Below are 19,992 nucleotides of genomic sequence, written 5' to 3' on the forward strand. Positions count from 1 at the left end.
AAAAAGAACCACGTAGACAACGCTCTTGCAACTGATATTTGCCTTGTTCTTGCAACAAAATCATACTATAATTGTAAATTCATGAATAGAGCAATGTTTTCTTTCTTTCTCTCTCTCTCTCTCTCTATCCCGCGAAAGGAACAGCCACGGACCAATGACAAGCATCAATGGGTGTACATTGATATCAAGAAACTCCGATATCAGAAAACGCCTTTAATTGTGGTCTGCGATTACACCCTTTTCTGGAAAGTACCCATTGACCCCGCCCACACTACGTCACGACCGAAACCTTTTCAGGTGTCAAATCAGTTTGATTTGATTGCCAAACAGAACCAATGATGTATATAAACCCTAGATTGTTATTGCTATGTATTGGGCATTGAGAGAGTTTGAAGCCACCGGTCGGCCATATTGGCTCTCCCCAGCAGGAGCAGTCCTCCATAGGAATGAACGGAATTCTACAGTATTTCAATCAAATGTTTCAAGGACAAAAATACATGTATTTAAGGTATGTTGTTGTTGTAGTGGGGACAGTAACATTAGTAATCTCCCCAAAATTATACTTTAAGGAAAATGTTTTTATTTTTTTTTATTTTTATGTTTAGGTCACATAATATAAAGTATGCCATATGGTGTCTGTAATATAATACATGTGGCGTTAACGAATGTAGACATTAATTAATGCATTTCTATAGCTTCCAAAATATGTTTTACAACGGTGGGGGAGTGCCAAGATGGACGCACGGTGACTTCAACACAGCGCCCCTAGCAGTTATCTAGTGTATATATAAATCGTTGAACAAAATCACGTGGACGACTCTTTTTTATTTTTTTTAAAATGTTGTTTGCCCAGTCATTCGTCAGAAGTTTGATTACTTTTTTTTTTTTTTTTTTAACGGAAGGCGGATTTCAGTCACTGGTCTATTTATTAAAGTTGTGAAAACTCAACTAATTGAGTTGTCTTCAGTTCATGAACTTGGTTCGCGTCTAATCGCTTGCACTCGGTTCGGGGTGTCGGGAGAGAACTAGGATGTCTGCGGTGAAAGCGCTGCAACAGTGGTGTAAGATCCAGGTCCAGGGCTACAGAGATGTCACTATCACCAATATGACAACTTCTTTCAGGGACGGGATGGCTTTCTGCGCCCTCATTCACCGAAACAGACCCGACCTCATGTAAGTAGAGGGCAGTATCGATAGAACTACTTCGAGAATTGCAAAATTCAATGAAGTTAAACTCGACAAAACGCAGTTCAACAAGGAAGGAGTCTTGATTTTTGTCTTAGTTCGAATGGTGACACAGCGTAACCTGTATTTACTGCAACAAAGTAGCCCTTGTATGCAACACGAAAGTTCTATTATGTTAACGTTTCCTTTCATTGCCTGTAGGTAGTTCCCTGTAAGGATCAGTAGCCAAACAACATGGGAATGAAAACCCTACAGCTCTTGCCAACTCAACGTGGCAGTAAACATTTGTGCTTCCTTCCGATTTATAAACTAATCCCAAAATTAAAAACTGAATTTGACAAGATTTCTGACTATAACAATATCTGTATATCAGTCAAATTTCATCAGTGATCTAGCCTACTCTTTTCAAAAAAATATTTCTATAAAGACACCGCAAATTATAGGTTTACAGTAAACAGTTGATGACAGGGTAACAGTCTAAACATAACATGACTATTTGAGATAATCAGTAGCCTAGGCAGTCTACTGTTTGAAAGACAATGCGTCTTTTCCACATGTTTCACTCAAAGGTGAACTCAGTCTAAAGTCCCCAAATATATATATATATTTAGAATTCAGTGGAAAACGTGTGTGTGACTGACACATGCCTTCCATTCTGAGAGAGTTGCATTTTTGATATTTAATAATAGCAAAGGGAAGCTGGTCATAAGATGGAGTGACATCATTGATGCCATCTTTATGATTGCTTCAAGCTCTAGTGAATACGTTTTTGAATGCTCCTGCAAAGGAGTCGGTGTAAACGTGTGACTAGGTTGAGATCCAGGGAATAATGGCAGGTAGCTTGTGTCAGTGGTGTGATTGATGTGTCATGTCATCCAACCTAATCTGTGCTTCTTCTCCTCCTCCTCAGTGACTTTGATTCCCTGATGAAGGAGAATGTTTATGACAACAACCACCTGGCAAGTTACTGTTACACACACACACACACACACACACACACACACACACACACACACATCAACTGTTTACTGTAAACCTATAATCTACTGTGTCTTTAAAGAAAGATTTGACAAAAGGCTAGGCTATCTCACTGATGAGATTTGACTGATCTACAGATATACACTGTGTGTGTGTGGGGGAACTTAGGCAGAGCATCCCAGCATCTAGAATACACTACAGAACTAATGTATTGAAAGGTCATGTCTATCCTGTGTGTGCTAGTGATTAGACTACACTACAGAACTATCTGTCTCTATCAGTGGTGGCCTTCTGTTTAACTGAGCTGCTGACCTTTAGGCCAGCCGAGTCTCACCACTCCACACCGTAGACTACTATAGATTATACAGCCAGCCGAGTCTCACTACTCCACACCGTAGACTACTATAGATTATACAGCCAGCTGTCTCACTACTCCACACCGTAGACTACTATAGATTATACAGCCAGCTGAGTCTCACTACTCCACACCGTAGACTACTATAGATTATACAGCCAGCTGTCTCACTACTCCACACCGTAGACTACTATAGATTATACAGCCCAGCCGAGTCTCACTACTCCACACCGTAGACTACTATAGATTATACAGCCAGCTGAGTCTCACCACTCCACACCGTAGACTACTATAGATTATACAGCCAGCTGAGTCTCACTACTCCACACCATAGACTACTATAGATTATACAGCCAGCTGAGTCTCACTACTCCACACCATAGACTACTATAGATTATACAGCCAGCTGAGTCTCACCACTCCACACCGTAGACTACTATAGATTATACAGCCCAGCCGAGTCTCACTACTCCACACCGTAGACTACTATAGATTATACAGCCAGCTGAGTCTCACCACTCCACACCGTAGACTACTATAGATTATACAGCCAGCCGAGTCTCATTACTCCACACCATAGACTACTATAGATTATACAGCCAGCTGAGTCTCACTACTCCACACCGTAGACTACTATAGATTATACAGCCAGCTGAGTCTCACTACTCCACACCGTAGACTACTATAGATTATACAGCCAGCTGAGTCTCACTACTCCACACCATAGACTACTATAGATTATACAGCCAGCCGAGTCTCACCACTCCACACCGTAGACTACTATAGATTATACAGCCAGCTGAGTCTCACTACTCCACACCATAGACTACTATAGATTATACAGCCAGCTGAGTCTCACTACTCCACACCATAGACTACTATAGATTATACAGCCAGCTGAGTCTCACTACTCCACACCATAGACTACTATAGATTATACAGCCAGCCGAGTCTCACTACTCCACACCATAGACTACTATAGATTATACAGCCAGCTGAGTCTCACCACTCCACACCGTAGACTACTATAGATTATACAGCCAGCTGAGTCTCACCACTCCACACCGTAGACTACTATAGATTATACAGCCAGCTGAGTCTCACTACTCCACACCATAGACTACTATAGATTATACAGCCAGCTGAGTCTCACTACTCCACACCATAGACTACTATAGATTATACAGCCAGCTGAGTCTCACCACTCCACACCGTAGACTACTATAGATTATACAGCCAGCCGAGTCTCACTACTCCACACCATAGACTACTATAGATTATACAGCCAGCTGAGTCTCACCACTCCACACCGTAGACTACTATAGATTATACAGCCAGCTGAGTCTCACCACTCCACACCATAGACTACTATAGATTATACAGCCAGCCGAGTCTCGCTACTCCACACCGTAGACTACTATAGATTATACAGCCAGCCGAGTCTCACTACTCCACACCGTAGACTACTATAGATTATACAGCCAGCTGAGTCTCACCATTCCACACCATAGACTACTATAGATTATACAGCCAGCCGAGTCTCACTACTCCACACCGTAGACTACTATAGATTATACAGCCAGCCGAGTCTCACTACTCCACACCGTAGACTACTATAGATTATACAGCCAGCTGAGTCTCACTACTCCACACCATAGACTACTATAGATTATACAGCCAGCTGAGTCTCACTACTCCACACCATAGACTACTATAGATTATACAGCCAGCCGAGTCTCACCACTCCACACCGTAGACTACTATAGATTATACAGCCAGCAGAGTCTCACTACTCCACACCGTAGACTACTATAGATTATACAGCCAGCCGAGTCTCACTACTCCACACCGTAGACTACTATAGATTATACAGCCAGCCGAGTCTCACCACTCCACACCGTAGAGTACTATAGATTATACAGCCAGCTGAGTCTCACTACTCCACACCATAGACTACTATAGATTATACAGCCAGCTGAGTCTCACTACTCCACACCATAGACTACTATAGATTATACAGCCAGCCGAGTCTCACCACTCCACACCGTAGACTACTATAGATTATACAGCCAGCTGTCTCACTACTCCACACCATAGACTACTATAGATTATACAGCCAGCCGAGTCTCACTACTCCACACCGTAGACTACTATAGATTATACAGCCAGCCGAGTCTCACTACTCCACACCGTAGACTACTATAGATTATACAGCCAGCTGAGTCTCACTACTCCACACCGTAGACTACTATAGATTATACAGCCAGCTGAGTCTCACTACTCCACACCATAGACTACTATAGATTATACAGCCAGCCGAGTCTCACTACTCCACACCGTAGACTACTATAGATTATACAGCCAGCTGAGTCTCACTACTCCACACCGTAGACTACTATAGATTATACAGCCAGCTGAGTCTCACTACTCTACACCATAGACTACTATAGATTATACAGCCAGCCGAGTCTCACTACTCCACACCGTAGACTACTATAGATTATACAGCCAGCTGAGTCTCACTACTCCACACCGTAGACTACTATAGATTATACAGCCAGCTGAGTCTCACTACTCCACACCATAGACTACTATAGATTATACAGCCAGCCGAGTCTCACTACTCCACACCGTAGACTACTATAGATTATACAGCCAGCTGAGTCTCACTACTCCACACCGTAGACTACTATAGATTATACAGCCAACTGAGTCTCACTACTCCACACCATAGACTACTATAGATTATACAGCCAGCCGAGTCTCACTACTCCACACCATAGACTACTATAGATTATACAGCCAGCTGAGTCTCACTACTCCACACCATAGACTACTATAGATTATACAGCCAGCTGAGTCTCACTACTCCACACCATAGACTACTATAGATTATACAGCCAGCTGAGTCTCACTACTCCACACCATAGACTACTATAGATTATACAGCCAGCTGAGTCTCACTACTCCACACCATAGACTACTATAGATTATACAGCCAGCTGAGTCTCACTACTCCACACCGTAGACTACTATAGATTATACAGCCAGCCGAGTCTCACTACTCCACACCGTAGACTACTATAGATTATACAGTCAACTGACTGTCACTCCAGACCATACACTCCAGAAAACTGGCCTCCATTTTAGCACCAATTCATTAAATAGGCCTAGCTATAACACTCTAACACTCTAGCACCATACTTCTGATATAGAACTACAGTAACATTCTAGCCTCTGAATTATTCTGATATAGAACTACAGTAACGTTCTAGCCTCTGAATTGTTCTGATATAGAACTACAGTAACATTCTAGCCTCTGAATTATTCTGATGTAGAACTACAGTAACATTCTAGCCTCTGAATTGTTCTGATATAGAACTACAGTAACATTCTAGCCTCTGAATTATTCTGATGTAGAACTACAGTAACATTCTAGCCTCTGAATTATTCTGATATAGAACTACAGTAACATTCTAGCCTCTGAATTATTCTGATGTAGAACTACAGTAACATTCTAGCCTCTGAATTATTCTGATATAGAACTACAGTAACGTTCTAGCCTCTGAATTATTCTGATATAGAACTACAGTAACGTTCTAGCCTCTGAATTATTCTGATATAGAACTACAGTAACATTCTAGCCTCTGAATTATTCTGACATACAGTACCAGTCAAAAGTTTGGACACACCTACTGATTCAGGGGTTTTTCTTTATTTTTACTATTTTCTACATTGTAGAATAATAGTGAAGAAATCAAAACTATTAAATAACACACATGGAATCATGTAGTAACCAAAAAAGTGTTAATCAAATGAAAATATATTTGAGATTCTTCAAAGTAGCCACCCTTTGCCTTGATGACAGCGTTGCGCACTCTTGGCATTCTCTCAACCAGCTTCACCTGGAATGCTTTTCCAACAGTCTTGAAGGAGTTCCCACATATGCTGAGCACTTGTTGGCTGCTTTTCCTTCACTCTGCGGTCCAACTCATCCCAAACCATCTCAATTGGGTTGTGGTTGGGTGATTGTGGAGGCCAGGTCATCAGATGCAGCACTCCATCACTCTCCTTCTTGGTCAAAAAGCCCTTACACAGCCTGGAGGTGTGTTTTGGGTCGTTGTCCTGTTGAAAAACAAATGATAGTCCCACTAAGCGCAAACCAGATGGGATGGTGTATCGCTGCAGAATGCTGTGGTAGCCATGCTGGTTAAGTGTGCCTTGAATTCTAAATAAATCATTGTCACCAGCAAAGCACCATCACACCTCCTCCTCCATGCTTCACGGTGGGAACCACACATGCTGAGATCATCCGTTCACCTATTCTGCGTCACAAAGACACGGTGGTTGGAACCAAAAATCTCAAATTTGGACTCATCAGACCAAACGACAGATTTCCACCGGTCTATTGTCAATTGCTTGTGTTTCTTGGCCCAAGCAAGTCTCTTCTTCTTATTGGTGTCCTTTAGTAGTGGTTTCTTTGCAGCAATTTGACCATGAAGGCCTGATTCACGCAGTCTCCTCTGTGAACAGTTGATGTTGAGATGTCTGTTACTTGAACTCTGTGAAGCATTTATTTGGGCTGCAATCTGAGGTGCAGTTAACTCTAATGAGTTTATCCTCTGCAGCAGAGGTAACTCTGGGTCTTCCTTTCCTGTGGCGGTCCTCATGAGAGCCAGTTTCATCATAGCACTTGATGGTTTTTGCGACTGCACTTGAATAAACTTTCAAAGTTCTTAATTTTCCGTATTGACTGACCTTCATGTCTTAAAAGTAATGATGGACTGTCGTTTCTCTTTGCTTATTTCAGCTGTTCTTCCCATAATATGGACTTGGTCTTTTACCAAATAGGGCTATCTTCTGTATACCACCCCTACCTTGTCACAACGCAACTGATTGGCTCAAATGCATTAAGGAAAGCAATTCCAGAAATTTACTTTAACAAGGCACACCTGTTAATTGAAACACATTCCAGGTGACTACCTCATGAAGCTGGTTGAGAGAAAGCCAAGAGTGTGCAAAGCTGTCATCAAGGCAAAGGGTGGCTACTTTGAAGAATCTGAAATATAAAATATATTTTTATTTGTTTAACACTTTTTTTGGTTACTACATGATTCCATATGTGTTATTTCATAGTTTTGATGTCTTCACTATTATTCTACAATGTAGAAAATAGTAAAAATAATGAAAAACCCTTGAATGAGTAGGTGTCACCAAACTTTTGACTGGTACCATATGTAAATGTAATATCAGTTTTTATATTTTTAATACATTTGCAAAAATTTATAAAAACCTGTTTTTGTTTTGTCATTATGGCTTATTGTGTGTAGATTGAGGAGGGGGAAAAAAACAATGTCATCCATTTTAGAATAAGGCTGTAACATAACAAAATGTGGAAAAAGTCAAGGTGTCTGAATACTTTCCGAATGCACTGTAGTTAGTCCAGATAGCTATTGGTTAACTACATTGACCCTTTTTGCACTAACTCTTGACTCATCACATACACTGCTGCTACTGTTTATTATGTCACTTTACTCCTAGTTATACGTACATATCTACCTCCGTTACCTCGTACCCCTGCACATGGACTCGGTACTGGTACCCCGTGTATATAGCCAAGTTATTACCTCGTACCCCTGCACATGGACTCGGTACTGGTACCCCGTGTATATAGCCAAGTTATTACCTCGTACCCCTGCACATGGACTCGGTACTGGTACCCCGTGTAGATAGCCAAGTTATCGTTACTCATTGTGTATTTATTATTACGTGTGATTTACTTTTTATTCTACTTCTCTATGTTCTTTCTCTCTGCATTGTTGGGACAGGCCCGTCAGTAAGCATTTCACTGTTAGTCTACACCTGTTGTTTACAAAGCATGTGACAAATAACATGTGATTTTAGATATTGTTTTTTAAGATTGCTAGAGCCATGCTACAAACACACTGTCGATATGTAGATCTGCTGACTCAGGGATTTGTCTGTAGTGGCAGAGACTCTGAGACAATGAGTTTGTCTCATTCCAACACTCCCACACAACACATTACTGGAATAGCTGGTAAAGTGACTGTGTGTTATGTGTGAGAGATGTCTTTGTTCCTATTTCTGTGTTTGACAAGTCCACTAACTGCTGAATTTGCATGGCAGAATGTGTGTGTTTTAACTCCTTGTTTAGAGTACCTGCTATTTAGGTCTTAGTGTGTGGAATGGACTGTGTGTGAATGCAGCCCAAGCAACTGAAATAGCTGGCCGGCCTAGTTCTAAAGCCGCATTTGTGGGCCAGATCAGAAAAGTATGAGAAGAAATAAACAGTCAAGACCGGATAGGACAGGCTAGATCACATCAATGATTCAGGACAGAAAGAGACAGACATGTAAAGACAGGACAGGACAGATCACAGCAATGATTCAGGACAGAAAGAGACAGACATGTAAAGACAGGACAGATCACAGCAATGATTCAGGACAGAAAGAGACAGACATGTAAAGACAGGACAGATCACAGCAATGATTCAGAACAGAAAGCATAGCAGGACCATCAACAGTCTGGGGAGTTGTTGGGGATTTCTCCTGTTAGATTCCTTACTTTCGTATCAGAAATGTTCCTGGCTTTCCTCATGACAGGGAGAATGAATGGAAATCTAGGGGGTTTCAACCGTCAAAGTGTGTGTGTGTGTGTGTGTGTGTGTGTGTGTGTGTGTGTCTCTGCCTGCAGCAGGACATGGACATGCTCCCCTCATCCACACCATTTCCAGGAACACCAACTCCATGAAAACAGAAAGGAAGGACAGAAGAGCTACTCCATGAGTGCGTTCCAAGTAGGGCCCTGTTCCCTATAAAGTCCACTACTTTTGACCCAAGCCCTATGGACCCTGGTGAAAAGTAGTGCACTATTTAGGGAATAGGATGGCATTTGAGCTGTAACCCATGACAACATGATTTGATAACCAACTAGAGGCAACATGTATGTGTCTGAAACCAGCTGAATGTTATCAGTTCATCACTACAGCTATAAAAAACTGTTTACATAACTATGATCCAACTTTCACTCCTGAAGGCAGGCCAGCCATGACACACTTTGACTGTTGAAATCTCAAGGCTAACTCTCCCTTCTCTCTCCTTGCCCTGAGGAAAGCCGTCCCGGGGGGGGGGGGGGGGGGGGACAGGATCAGGATCATTCCGATACAAAAGTGAAAATGTAAAGTGTGAAATGGAGCCTAACGGGTGAAATTCCCTCTAATTTCCCAGACTGTTGATATGGCCCTGTTATGTTTTCAGAGGACATGTAACTATGGCAACTACGTCAATCATTAATAACTGGCCTGCGTGACACAGAGCTGTGTGTACGGTAGTCTGAGTGCCAGTCTCTTTAGCTAACGTTCCACTCCTTGTCATTGCCAGATAGACTGGGCCTTTCAGCAACCTCAACTTTGAATAGGCAGCTGGATTTATGAGTTTCTCATTGGTTGTTGCAAGTGACATTAATATTTTCCATGACAACACGTGGAGCCTCAAATAGAATTATGACAAAGTCAAAAACATTTAGCTGTTCGCTGGTTCTATGTCAGAACAATTCAGAGGCTAGAATGTTACTGTACTTCTACAGTACCAGTCAAAAGTTTGGACACAACTACTCATTCCAGGGTTTTTTCTTTATTTTTGACTATTTTCTACATTGTAGAATAATAGTGAAGACATCAAAACTATGAAATAACACACATGGAATCATGTAGTAACCAAAAAAGTGTTAAACAAATCAAAATATTTTATATTTGAGATTCTTCAAAGTAGCCAGCCTTTTCCTTGATGACAGCTTTGCACACTCTTGGCATTCTCTCAACCAGCTTCACCTGGAATGCTTTTCCAACAGTCTTGAAGACGTTCCCACATATGCTGAGCACTTGTTGGCTGCTTTTCCTTCACTCTGCGGTCCAACTCATCCCAAACCATCTCAATTGGGTTGAGGTCGGGTGGTTGTGGAGGCCAGGTCATCTGATGCAGCACTCCATCACTCTCCTTCTTGGTCAAATAGCCCTTACACAGCCTGGAGGTGTGTTTTGGGTCATTGTCCTGTTGAAAAACAAATGATAGTCCCACTAAGCGCAAACCAGATGGGATGGCGTATCGCTGCAGAATGCTGTGGTAACCATGCTGGTTAAGTGTGCAGCAAAGCACCACCACACCTCCTCCTCCGTGCTTCACGGTGGGAACCACACATGCTGAGATCATCCGTTCACCTACTCTGCATTTCTGGCTTCAAAGTTGCCCTGTGGCATGTGACCACATTGCCCCCCAGTGCTAAATGCTCAGAGGGTGAACTTGTGGCAGGGATGCATAAGTATTTATTTATCAGACAACTCAATTGTGGGAAGTTGGATGCGTGAACTCGCCACCACTACAAAGGATCAGCCTCACTGTCTGCTGCCATCATCAGTGTAGCTGTCCAGTTCTTGCTCGATGACCTGTCTCTGGGTTCTAAAGGCTGGTGAACTACTGGTTTTCTTAAAGAAGCGCTTCTTGGACTTATTTTCTGATTGTGGAGCAGTGGCAGCTTCTTTCTCTCTCTCACTCTGGACCTCTTCAAGAGAGAAATCTCCCACTGCTGTGTTCCCTACCAGGAGGGCTTCAGTCTCGGAGGCAGCTCTCACCTTCAACTCCACCAGCTTCTCAGTGGTCATGTAGGTGGTCTTGAACCTTGGGTCCAGAAAGGTAGCCATGGTGAGCAGCTCATCTGTTTCAGGGTCGGTGTATTTGTCATTCAGGTAATTAATCTCTCGGGTCAGTTTGGCTTCGCCCTCATTTGATTTCAGAACCTCCGTCTTGAACAAATGGAGGACCGGCTTCAGATGGGACACACTCACGTATGTCTCTCCTGACAGGGCATCTGTGAAATCCTGGAGGGGCTGAAGTGCTGCCATGATAGATTCAAATACCTCAATGTCTTGCCAGGAGGGTGCAAGGTGACATGTTTTTTTTGTCTGCTGCCAGGACTTGTGTGATGGCCTTTTCCTGCTCCAGGACTCTTTCCATCATCTGCAGTCGAGATCCCCACCTTGTCGGGGTTTCCGTGATGAGCTTGTGGAGGGGCAGGCTCAGTTTATCCTGTGCACTTGTCAGGGCCTTCTGCTTCTTCCAACTATAGGAAAATGTGCTGACCACTTTCCTGCACACTCCTATGGCCCGGGAAACCCGAGGTTCGTTTTGGACACTCCTCTCTGAAAAATAAAAAGGTGAAAAAGGGAATTACATATGAATCAGAATTATTCAATAAAAATAACATTTGCATCTGCTGTAATTACAACAACTTACAGCATGGACACTGGACATGATTACACATTTAATCCATCTATAGATTTACACACAACTGTTGTGATTAAGAGAGCTATGTTGCTTTAGAAAACGGGATCATTTATTGAGTAGGCTATTTATTATTGAAAGAGGATATTGAAACCCTAGGCTAATGTATCAATTATAAACAAAAGCAATGTAATCCATGTAATATTATAGATTTGCATAGCTGTATATACAGCTGTGGAAAAAATTAAGAGACCACAGCGAATTTTTCTTAAATCAGCATCTCTACATGTATGACAGCGATTCCATCCAGTGTCCGTTGAATTCCAACACAGGCACACCTCATTCTACTGAATTAGGTACTGATTAGGTGATCACCTGAACCAAATCTTATTTAACGAGGAAAAGTATAAAAAACACTGCTGTGGTCATCACTATCCTCTTGCAATAGGACCAGCTGGATGGCAAAAACAGTGCTAATAGTACCTCAAAAGTAATATTAATCAAAAAATAACTATTGACCATGCCAAAAGAGTTGAAAAGGAACGTTTTGAGTGAGGACAAGAAGGGTTCAATTCTGGCTTTACTGGCAGAGGGATACAGTGAGCGTCAGGTTGCTTCCATCCTTAAAATTTAAAAGACGGCGGTTCATAAGAACAAGGTCAAGCAGCAGACATTGGGGACAACAAAGCTACAGACTGGCAGAGGGCGAAAACGACTCTCTACTGACCGGGATGAATGCCAACTCATTCGAATGTCACTCAACAACCGTAGGATGACATCAAGTGACCTACAAAAAGAATGGCAAACGGCAGCTGGGGTGAAGTGCACAGCGAGGACGGTTCGAAACAGGCTCCTAGGGGCAGGGCTGAAGTCGTGCAAAGCTAGAAAAAAGCCCTTCATCAATGAGAAGCAAAGAAGAGCCAGGCTGAGGTTTGCAAAAGACCATAAGGATTGGACCGTAGAGGACTGGAGTAAGGTCATCTTCTCTGATGAGTCCAATTTTCAGCTTTGCCCAACACCTGGTCGTCTAATGGTTAGACGGAGACCTGGAGAGGCCTACAAGCCACAGTGTCTCGCACCCACTGTGACATTTGGTGGAGGATCGTGATGATCTGGGGGTGCTTCAGCAAGGCTGGAATCGGGCAGATTTGTCTTTGTGAAGGACGCATGAATCAAGCCACGTACAAGGTTGTCCTGGAAGAAAACTTGCTTCCTTTTGCTCTGACATTGTTCCCCAACTCTGAGGATTGTTTTTTCCAGCAGGACAATGCGCCATGCCACACAGCCAAGGTCAATCAAGGTGTGGATGGAGGACCACCAGATCAAGACCCTGTCATGGCCAGCCCAATCTCCAGACTTGAACCCCATTGAAAACTTCTGGAATGTGATCAAGAGGAAGATGGATGGTCACAAGCCATCAAACAAAGCCAAGCTGCTTGAATTTCTGCGCCAGGAGTGGCATAAAGTCACCCAACATCAATGTGAAAGACGCATGAAAGCTGTGATTGAATCCTGGTCATTCAACTGAGACTGCTCTTCTCTGTGTCACGGAGGCTCTCCGCACTGCTAAAGCTAACTCTCTCTCCTCTGCTCTTGTCCTTCTAGACCTGTCTGCTGCCTTTGATACTGTGAACCATCAGATCCTCCTCTCCACCCTCTCCGAGCTGGGCATCTCCGGCGCGGCTCACTCCTGGATTGCGTCCTACCTGACCGGTCGCTCCTACCAAGTGGCGTGGCGAGAAGCTGTCTCCGCACCACGTGCTCTCACCACTGGTGTCCCCCAGGGCTCAGTTCTAGGCCCTCTCCTTTTCTCCCTATACACCAAGTCACTTGGCTCTGTCATATCCTCACATGGCCTCTCCTATCATTGCTACGCTGACGATACACAACTAATCTTCTCCTTTCCCCCTTCTGATAACCAGGTGGCGAATCGCATCTCTGCATGTCTGGCAGACATATCAGTATGGATGACGGATCACCACCTCAAGCTGAACCCTGGCAAGACGGAGCTGCTCTTCCTCCCGGGGAAGGACTGCCCGTTCCATGATCTCGCCATCACGGTTGACAACTCCGTTGTGTCCTCCTCCCAGAGTGCGAAGAGCCTTGGTGTGACCCTGGACAACACCCTGTCGTTCTCCGCTAACATCAAGGCGGTGACCCGATCCTGCAGGTTCATGCTCTACAACATTCGGAGAGTACGACCCTGCCTTACACAGGAAGCGGCACAGGTCCTAATCCAGGCACTTGTCATCTCCCGTCTGGATTACTGCAACTCGCTGTTGGCTGGGCTCCCTGCCCGTGCCATTAAACCCCTACAACTCATCCAGAATGCCGCAGCCCGTCTGGTGTTCAACCTTCCCAAGTTCTCTCACGTCACCCCCCTCCTCCGCACACTCCACTGGCTTCCAGTTGAAGCTCGCATCCGTTACAAGACCATGGTGCTTGCCTATGGAGCAGTGAGGGGAACGGCACCTCCGTACCTTCAGGCTCTGATCAGTCCCTACACCCAAACGAGGGCATTGCGTTCATCCACCTCTGGCCTGCTGGCTCCCCTTCCTCTGCGGAAGCATAGTTCCCGCTCAGCCCAGTCAAAACTGTTCGCTGCTCTGGCACCCCAATGGTGGAACAAGCTCCCTCACGACGCCAGGACAGCGGAGTCACTCACCACCTTCCGGAGACATTTGAAACCCCACCTCTTTAAGGAATACCTGGGATAGGATAAAGTAATCCTTCTACCACCCCCCCCCCCCCCCCCAAAAAAAAAATAAAACAATTGGAAAGTGGTTATCCCACTGGCTATAGGGTGAATGCACCAATTTGTAAGTCGCTCTGGATAAGAGCGTCTGCTAAATGACGTAAATGTGCACTTGAGCAAGGCACTTAACCCTAATTGCTCCTGTAAGTCGCTCTGCATAAGAGCGTCTGCTAAATGACTAAAATGTAAATGTAAAATTGAAAATCAGGGTTATTCCACCAAATATTGATTTCTGAACTCTTCCTTAGTTAAAACATTAGTATTGTGTGGTTTAAAAATGAACATGAACTTATTTTCTTTTGCATTATTCGAGGTCAGTTACAGTTAATAAGTTCTTCTGCATTTGAAGTTGTTGTTCTTAAGTTACGTTATTTTTCTACGCGTTTTGGACGTTGAAACTTACAATGTGTAGCCTGTGTCTGAAACACCCTAGTCTTGTCCATTTGTTCTGCTCCAATGCTTTGACCATGTTCGATCCGCTGTCGGTAGTCATACATACTTGACGCGACTCTTTCAAGCCCCAGGATGAAAGTGCCTCCCTCAGCCCAGCTGCAATTATTGTGGTCGTCTGGGAAATAAGAGGTCTGAAGGCATTTGCTTTGCAGCTTCCAGTTGTCGTCAATGTAATGAATCGTGAGGCTAATGTATGGCTCTGTGGTCCGTCTTGACCATAAGTCGGCAGTGGTAGAGAAGAATGCAGCGTTGCGGATTTCGTTGGCAACTCTGTCCCGACATTCTGTGTAGAGTTCTGACAGACATGTTTTGCTGAAAGTATTTACGGCTCTTGTTTGAATTGGTTCCATGTCTTTTCGCTATGTGATACGTAATTGCACTCGTTATCTCATTCCACTTCTTGCTCTTCTTGTCATATGGAGTAACACTAACGAATGATGCCTTGAGTGACAGCTGAGTGCGGGACTGCCGTGAAGATGTCTTGGGACTTGCTCCGCTGCTCCGGGGGTTTGTTGCGCGCATTCTGGTAGAATCTTCATATTCGCGCACATGCAGGGTTTTCAGGTGGTGAAAAAGATTGCTGGTGTTTCCACCTTTGGCACAATGCGGCGACACAACTTACACAGTACTGGTTGCCTTTGGCTAGCACAATGCGTCGACACAACTTACACAGTACTGTTTGCCTTTGGCTAGCACAATGCGTCGACACAACTTACACAGTACTGGTTGCCTTTGGCTAGCACAATGCGTCGACACAACTTACACAGTACTGTTTGCCTTTGGCTAGCACAATGCGTCGACACAACTTACACAGTACTGGTTGCCTTTGGCTAGCACAATGCGTCGACACAACTTACACAGTACTGTTTGCCTTTGGCTAGCACAATGCGTCGACACAACTTACACAGTACTGGTTGCCTTTGGCTAGCACAATGCGTCGACACAACTTACACAGTACTGTTTGCCTTTGGCTAGCACAATGCGGCGACACAACTTACACAGTACTGTTTGCCTTTGGCTAGCACAATGCGTCGACACAACTTACACAGTACTGTTTGCCTTTGGCTAGCACAATGCGGCGACACAACTTACACAGTACTGTTTGCCTTTGGCTAGCACAATACGTCGACACAACTTGCACAGTACTGTTTGCCTTTGGCTAGCACAATGCGTCGACACAACTTACACAGTACTGTTTGCCTTTGGCTAGCACAATGCGTCGACACAACTTACACAGTACTGTTTGCCTTTGGCTAGCACAATGCGTCGACACAACTTACACAGTACTGTTTGCCTTTGGCTAGCACAATGCGTCGACACAACTTACACAGTACTGTTTGCCTTTGGCTAGCACAATGCGTCGACACAACTTACACAGTACTGTTTGCCTTTGGCTAGCACAATGCGTCGACACAACTTACACAGTACTGTTTGCCTTTGGCTAGCACAATGCGTCGACACAACTTACACAGTACTGTTTGCCTTTGGCTAGCACAATGCGTCGACACAACTTACACAGTACTGTTTGCCTTTGGCTAGCACAATGCGTCGACACAACTTACACAGTACTGTTTGCCTTTGGCTAGCACAATGCGTCGACACAACTTACACAGTACTGTTTGCCTTTGGCTAGCACAATGCGTCGACACAACTTACACAGTACTGTTTGCCTTTGGCTAGCACAATGCGTCGACACAACTTGCACAGTACTGGTTGCCTTTGGCTAGCACAATGCGTCGACACAACTTACACAGTACTGTTTACCTTTGGCTAGCACAATGCGTCGACACAACTTACACAGTACTGTTTGCCTTTGGCTAGCACAATGCGTCGACACAACTTACACAGTACTGTTTGCCTTTGGCTAGCACAATGCGTCGACACAACTTACACAGTACTGTTTGCCTTTGGCTAGCACAATGCGTCGACACAACTTACACAGTACTGTTTGCCTTTGGCTAGCACAATGCGTCGACACAACTTACACAGTACTGTTTGCCTTTGGCTAGCACAATGCGTCGACACAACTTACACAGTACTGTTTGCCTTTGGCTAGCACAATGCGTCGACACAACTTACACAGTACTGGTTGCCTTTGGCTAGCACAATGCGTCGACACAACTTACACAGTACTGTTTGCCTTTGGCTAGCACAATGCGTCGACACAACTTACACAGTACTGGTTGCCTTTGGCTAGCACAATGCGTCGACACAACTTACACAGTACTGTTTGCCTTTGGCTAGCACAATGCGTCGACACAACTTACACAGTACTGTTTGTTGGTCGAGGTCGGATATCTTAAAACCAAACCAGTTCCAAACGACAGAGGAGGCCCTCTTTTTTTTTCAAACCAATTCTTCGTCATTCTGAAAATCAACCTTTAGCGTTATTTTCCTTGTCTTCAGTCATCCCCAAGGCTTGATTTTCGGACACTTTTGCTACCGAAAGGAGTTTACTTCACTAAATGTTTGCTTACTCTGCAGTTGAGCATGTTTGTTTGTTGACTTTGATTGGCAGGCAGATTGCGTGTAACATCCATGCTTCTAGTTTTTTTTCTTTGTTTTTAGTATAATAAACCATTTGAACTAGCCCGCTAGGCTGTATCACTCGACAGAGACATTTTGAAAGAAACAAAAAAGCCTTAATTCATACATTAATTTATCATGATATGGCAAAATCCATATCATGGCACAACGTCATACCGGTATTCACGTTCATACTGGTATACCGCCCCTCCTAGTATGATGCTACAAGCTTGGCATGCCTGTATTTTGGGAGTTTCTCCCATTCTTCTCTGCAGATCCTCTCAAGCTCTGTCGGGTTGGATGGGGAGCGTCGCTGCACAGCTATTTTCAGGTCTCTCCAGAAGATGTTCAAGTCCGGACTCTGCCTGGGCAACTCAAGGACATTCAGAGACTTGTCCCGAAGCCACTCCTGCATTGTCTTGGCTGTGTGCTTAGGGTCGTTGTCCTGTTGGAAGGTGAACCTTCGCCCCAGTCTGAGGTCCTGAGCGCTGTGGAGTAGATTTTCATAAAGGATCTCTCTGTACATTGCTCTGTTCATCTTTCCCTCGATCCTGACTAGTCTCCCAGTCCCTGCCACTGAAAAACATCCCCACAGCATGATGCTGCCACCACCAAGCTTCACCGTAGGGATGGTGCCAGGTTTCCTCCAGACGTGACGCTTGGCAGCTTTAGGAAGAGTCTTGGTGGTTCGAAACTTCTTCTATTTAAGAATGATGGAGGCCACTGTTCTTGGGGACCTTGCTGCATAAATTGTTTTGGTACCCTTCCCCAGATCTGTGCCTCGACACAATCCTGTCTCGGCGCTCTACAGACAATTCCTTCAACCACAAGGCAGCCAGTCAAGATGTTCTCAGTGGTGCAGCTGTATAACTTTTTGAGGTTCTGAGGGCCCATGCCAAATCTTTTCAGCCTGCTGAGGGGGAAGAGGCGTTGTCGTGCCTTCTTCTTCTGTGTGTTCCCAGGCGTTCTAACCTTCTATATGTCTGTGTGTTCCAACCTTCTATATGTCTGTGTGTTCTAACCTTCTATATGTCTGTGTGTTCCAACCTTCTATATGTCTGTGTGTTCCAACCTTCTATATGTCTGTGTGTTCCAACCTTCTATATGTCTGTGTGTTCCAACCTTCTATATGTCTGTGTGTTCCAACCTTCTATATATCTGTGTGTTCCAACCTTCTATATACTGTGTGTTCCCAGGCGTTCCAACCTTCTATATATATGTGTGTGTGTTCCCAGGCGTTCCGGGTAGCGGAGGATGAGTTGGGGATCCCAGCTCTGTTAGATGCTGAGGACATGGTGGCCCTAAAGATACCAGACAGGCTCAGTATACTGACATACGTCTCTCAATACTACAACTACTTCCATGGGAAATCACCTAGTGAGTACACATACACACAGACATAGTGAGGAGACATGTGCAAGCAGATATACACGTGATGCCCACATGATACGGGCACACACACACTGGAATGAACTTTGTGATCAGTTAGTGTGTGTGTGTGTGTAGTTGGCGGCATGGCGGGGATAAAGCGTCCAGCGGAGGCGTCCACAGAACAGGGGCCTTCTGGGAAAAAGAACCAAGCAGTTGTCTCGAAGGTCTTCCCCGCCTCTAACCCCTCTAAATCCACTACTGAGAACCGCCCTCCCCCCTCCTCCTCACCCAAAGCCTCACCCAGACCAGACAGGCCAGCACAGGTAAGGATCTCCTTTACATCCTCTTCTCCAGGGAGAGATGCCCTCCTGTAGGTTTTCACTCCAGCCCCAGTTGTAACTAACCTGATCCATCTTATCAACAAGCTAATTATTAGAATCAGCTGCTAGATTAGGGTTGGAGCGAAAACCTACCGGAGGGTAGCTCTCCAGGAACAGGGTTGGCGTGAAAACCTACAGGACGGTAGCTCCCCGGGAACAGGGTTGGTGTTAAAACCTACAGGAGGGTAGCTCTGCGGGAACAGCGTTGACGTTAAAACCTACAGGAGGGTAGCTCTCCAGGAACAGGGTTGGAGTGAACCTGCATGAGGTTAGCTCTCCAGGAACAGGGTTGGAGAACCCTGCTCTACACACGCATACACTCTTCTGTGAGGCTTTCTAACACCGATGCCGCTCTCCCAAACGAGTACAAACCCTTTCTATACTCGTGTTGAGGAAAACAACATTGATCCTCCTATGAGGGCTCTCGTTCTCTGTGGCCGACATGAGTAAGACTTTTAAGCGCGTGAATACTCGCAAAGCAGCCGGCCCTGACGGTATCCCTGGTCACGTCCTCAGAGCATGCGCAGACCAGCTGGCTGGAGTGTTCACGGACATTCAACCTCTCCCAGTTAGTAATCCCCACATGCATCAAGATGTCCACAGTTGTCCCTGTATCCCACCTGGACAAGAGGAATGTGTGAGTGCTGTTCGTTGACCTCAGCTTTCAGCACAATAGTCCCTCCAAGCTTGTCA

The 19,992-nt window shown here is 44.7% G+C and overlaps 1 protein-coding gene across 1 annotated transcript in view; it reads left to right on the forward strand.

Annotated features, from left to right (window-relative positions):
• The first annotated feature begins 835 nt into the window (after window positions 1-835).
• The window catches only part of LOC311115149 (MICAL-like protein 2), a 37,813-nt gene continuing 18,656 nt past the window's right edge, over window positions 836-19,992 (forward strand). The window contains exons 1-4 of the mRNA XM_084190354.1: window positions 836-1,173; window positions 2,096-2,144; window positions 18,784-18,925; window positions 19,055-19,242. Coding sequence (XP_084046480.1) covers window positions 1,031-1,173; window positions 2,096-2,144; window positions 18,784-18,925; window positions 19,055-19,242 — 522 coding nt within the window. The 5' untranslated portion in view covers window positions 836-1,030. The remainder of the gene's footprint in view (window positions 1,174-2,095; window positions 2,145-18,783; window positions 18,926-19,054; window positions 19,243-19,992) is intronic.

Source organism: Coregonus lavaretus (assembly GCF_964263955.1).
Source record: "Coregonus lavaretus genome assembly, contig: HAP1_SCAFFOLD_200, whole genome shotgun sequence".
Classification (NCBI taxonomy): domain Eukaryota; kingdom Metazoa; phylum Chordata; class Actinopteri; order Salmoniformes; family Salmonidae; genus Coregonus; species Coregonus lavaretus.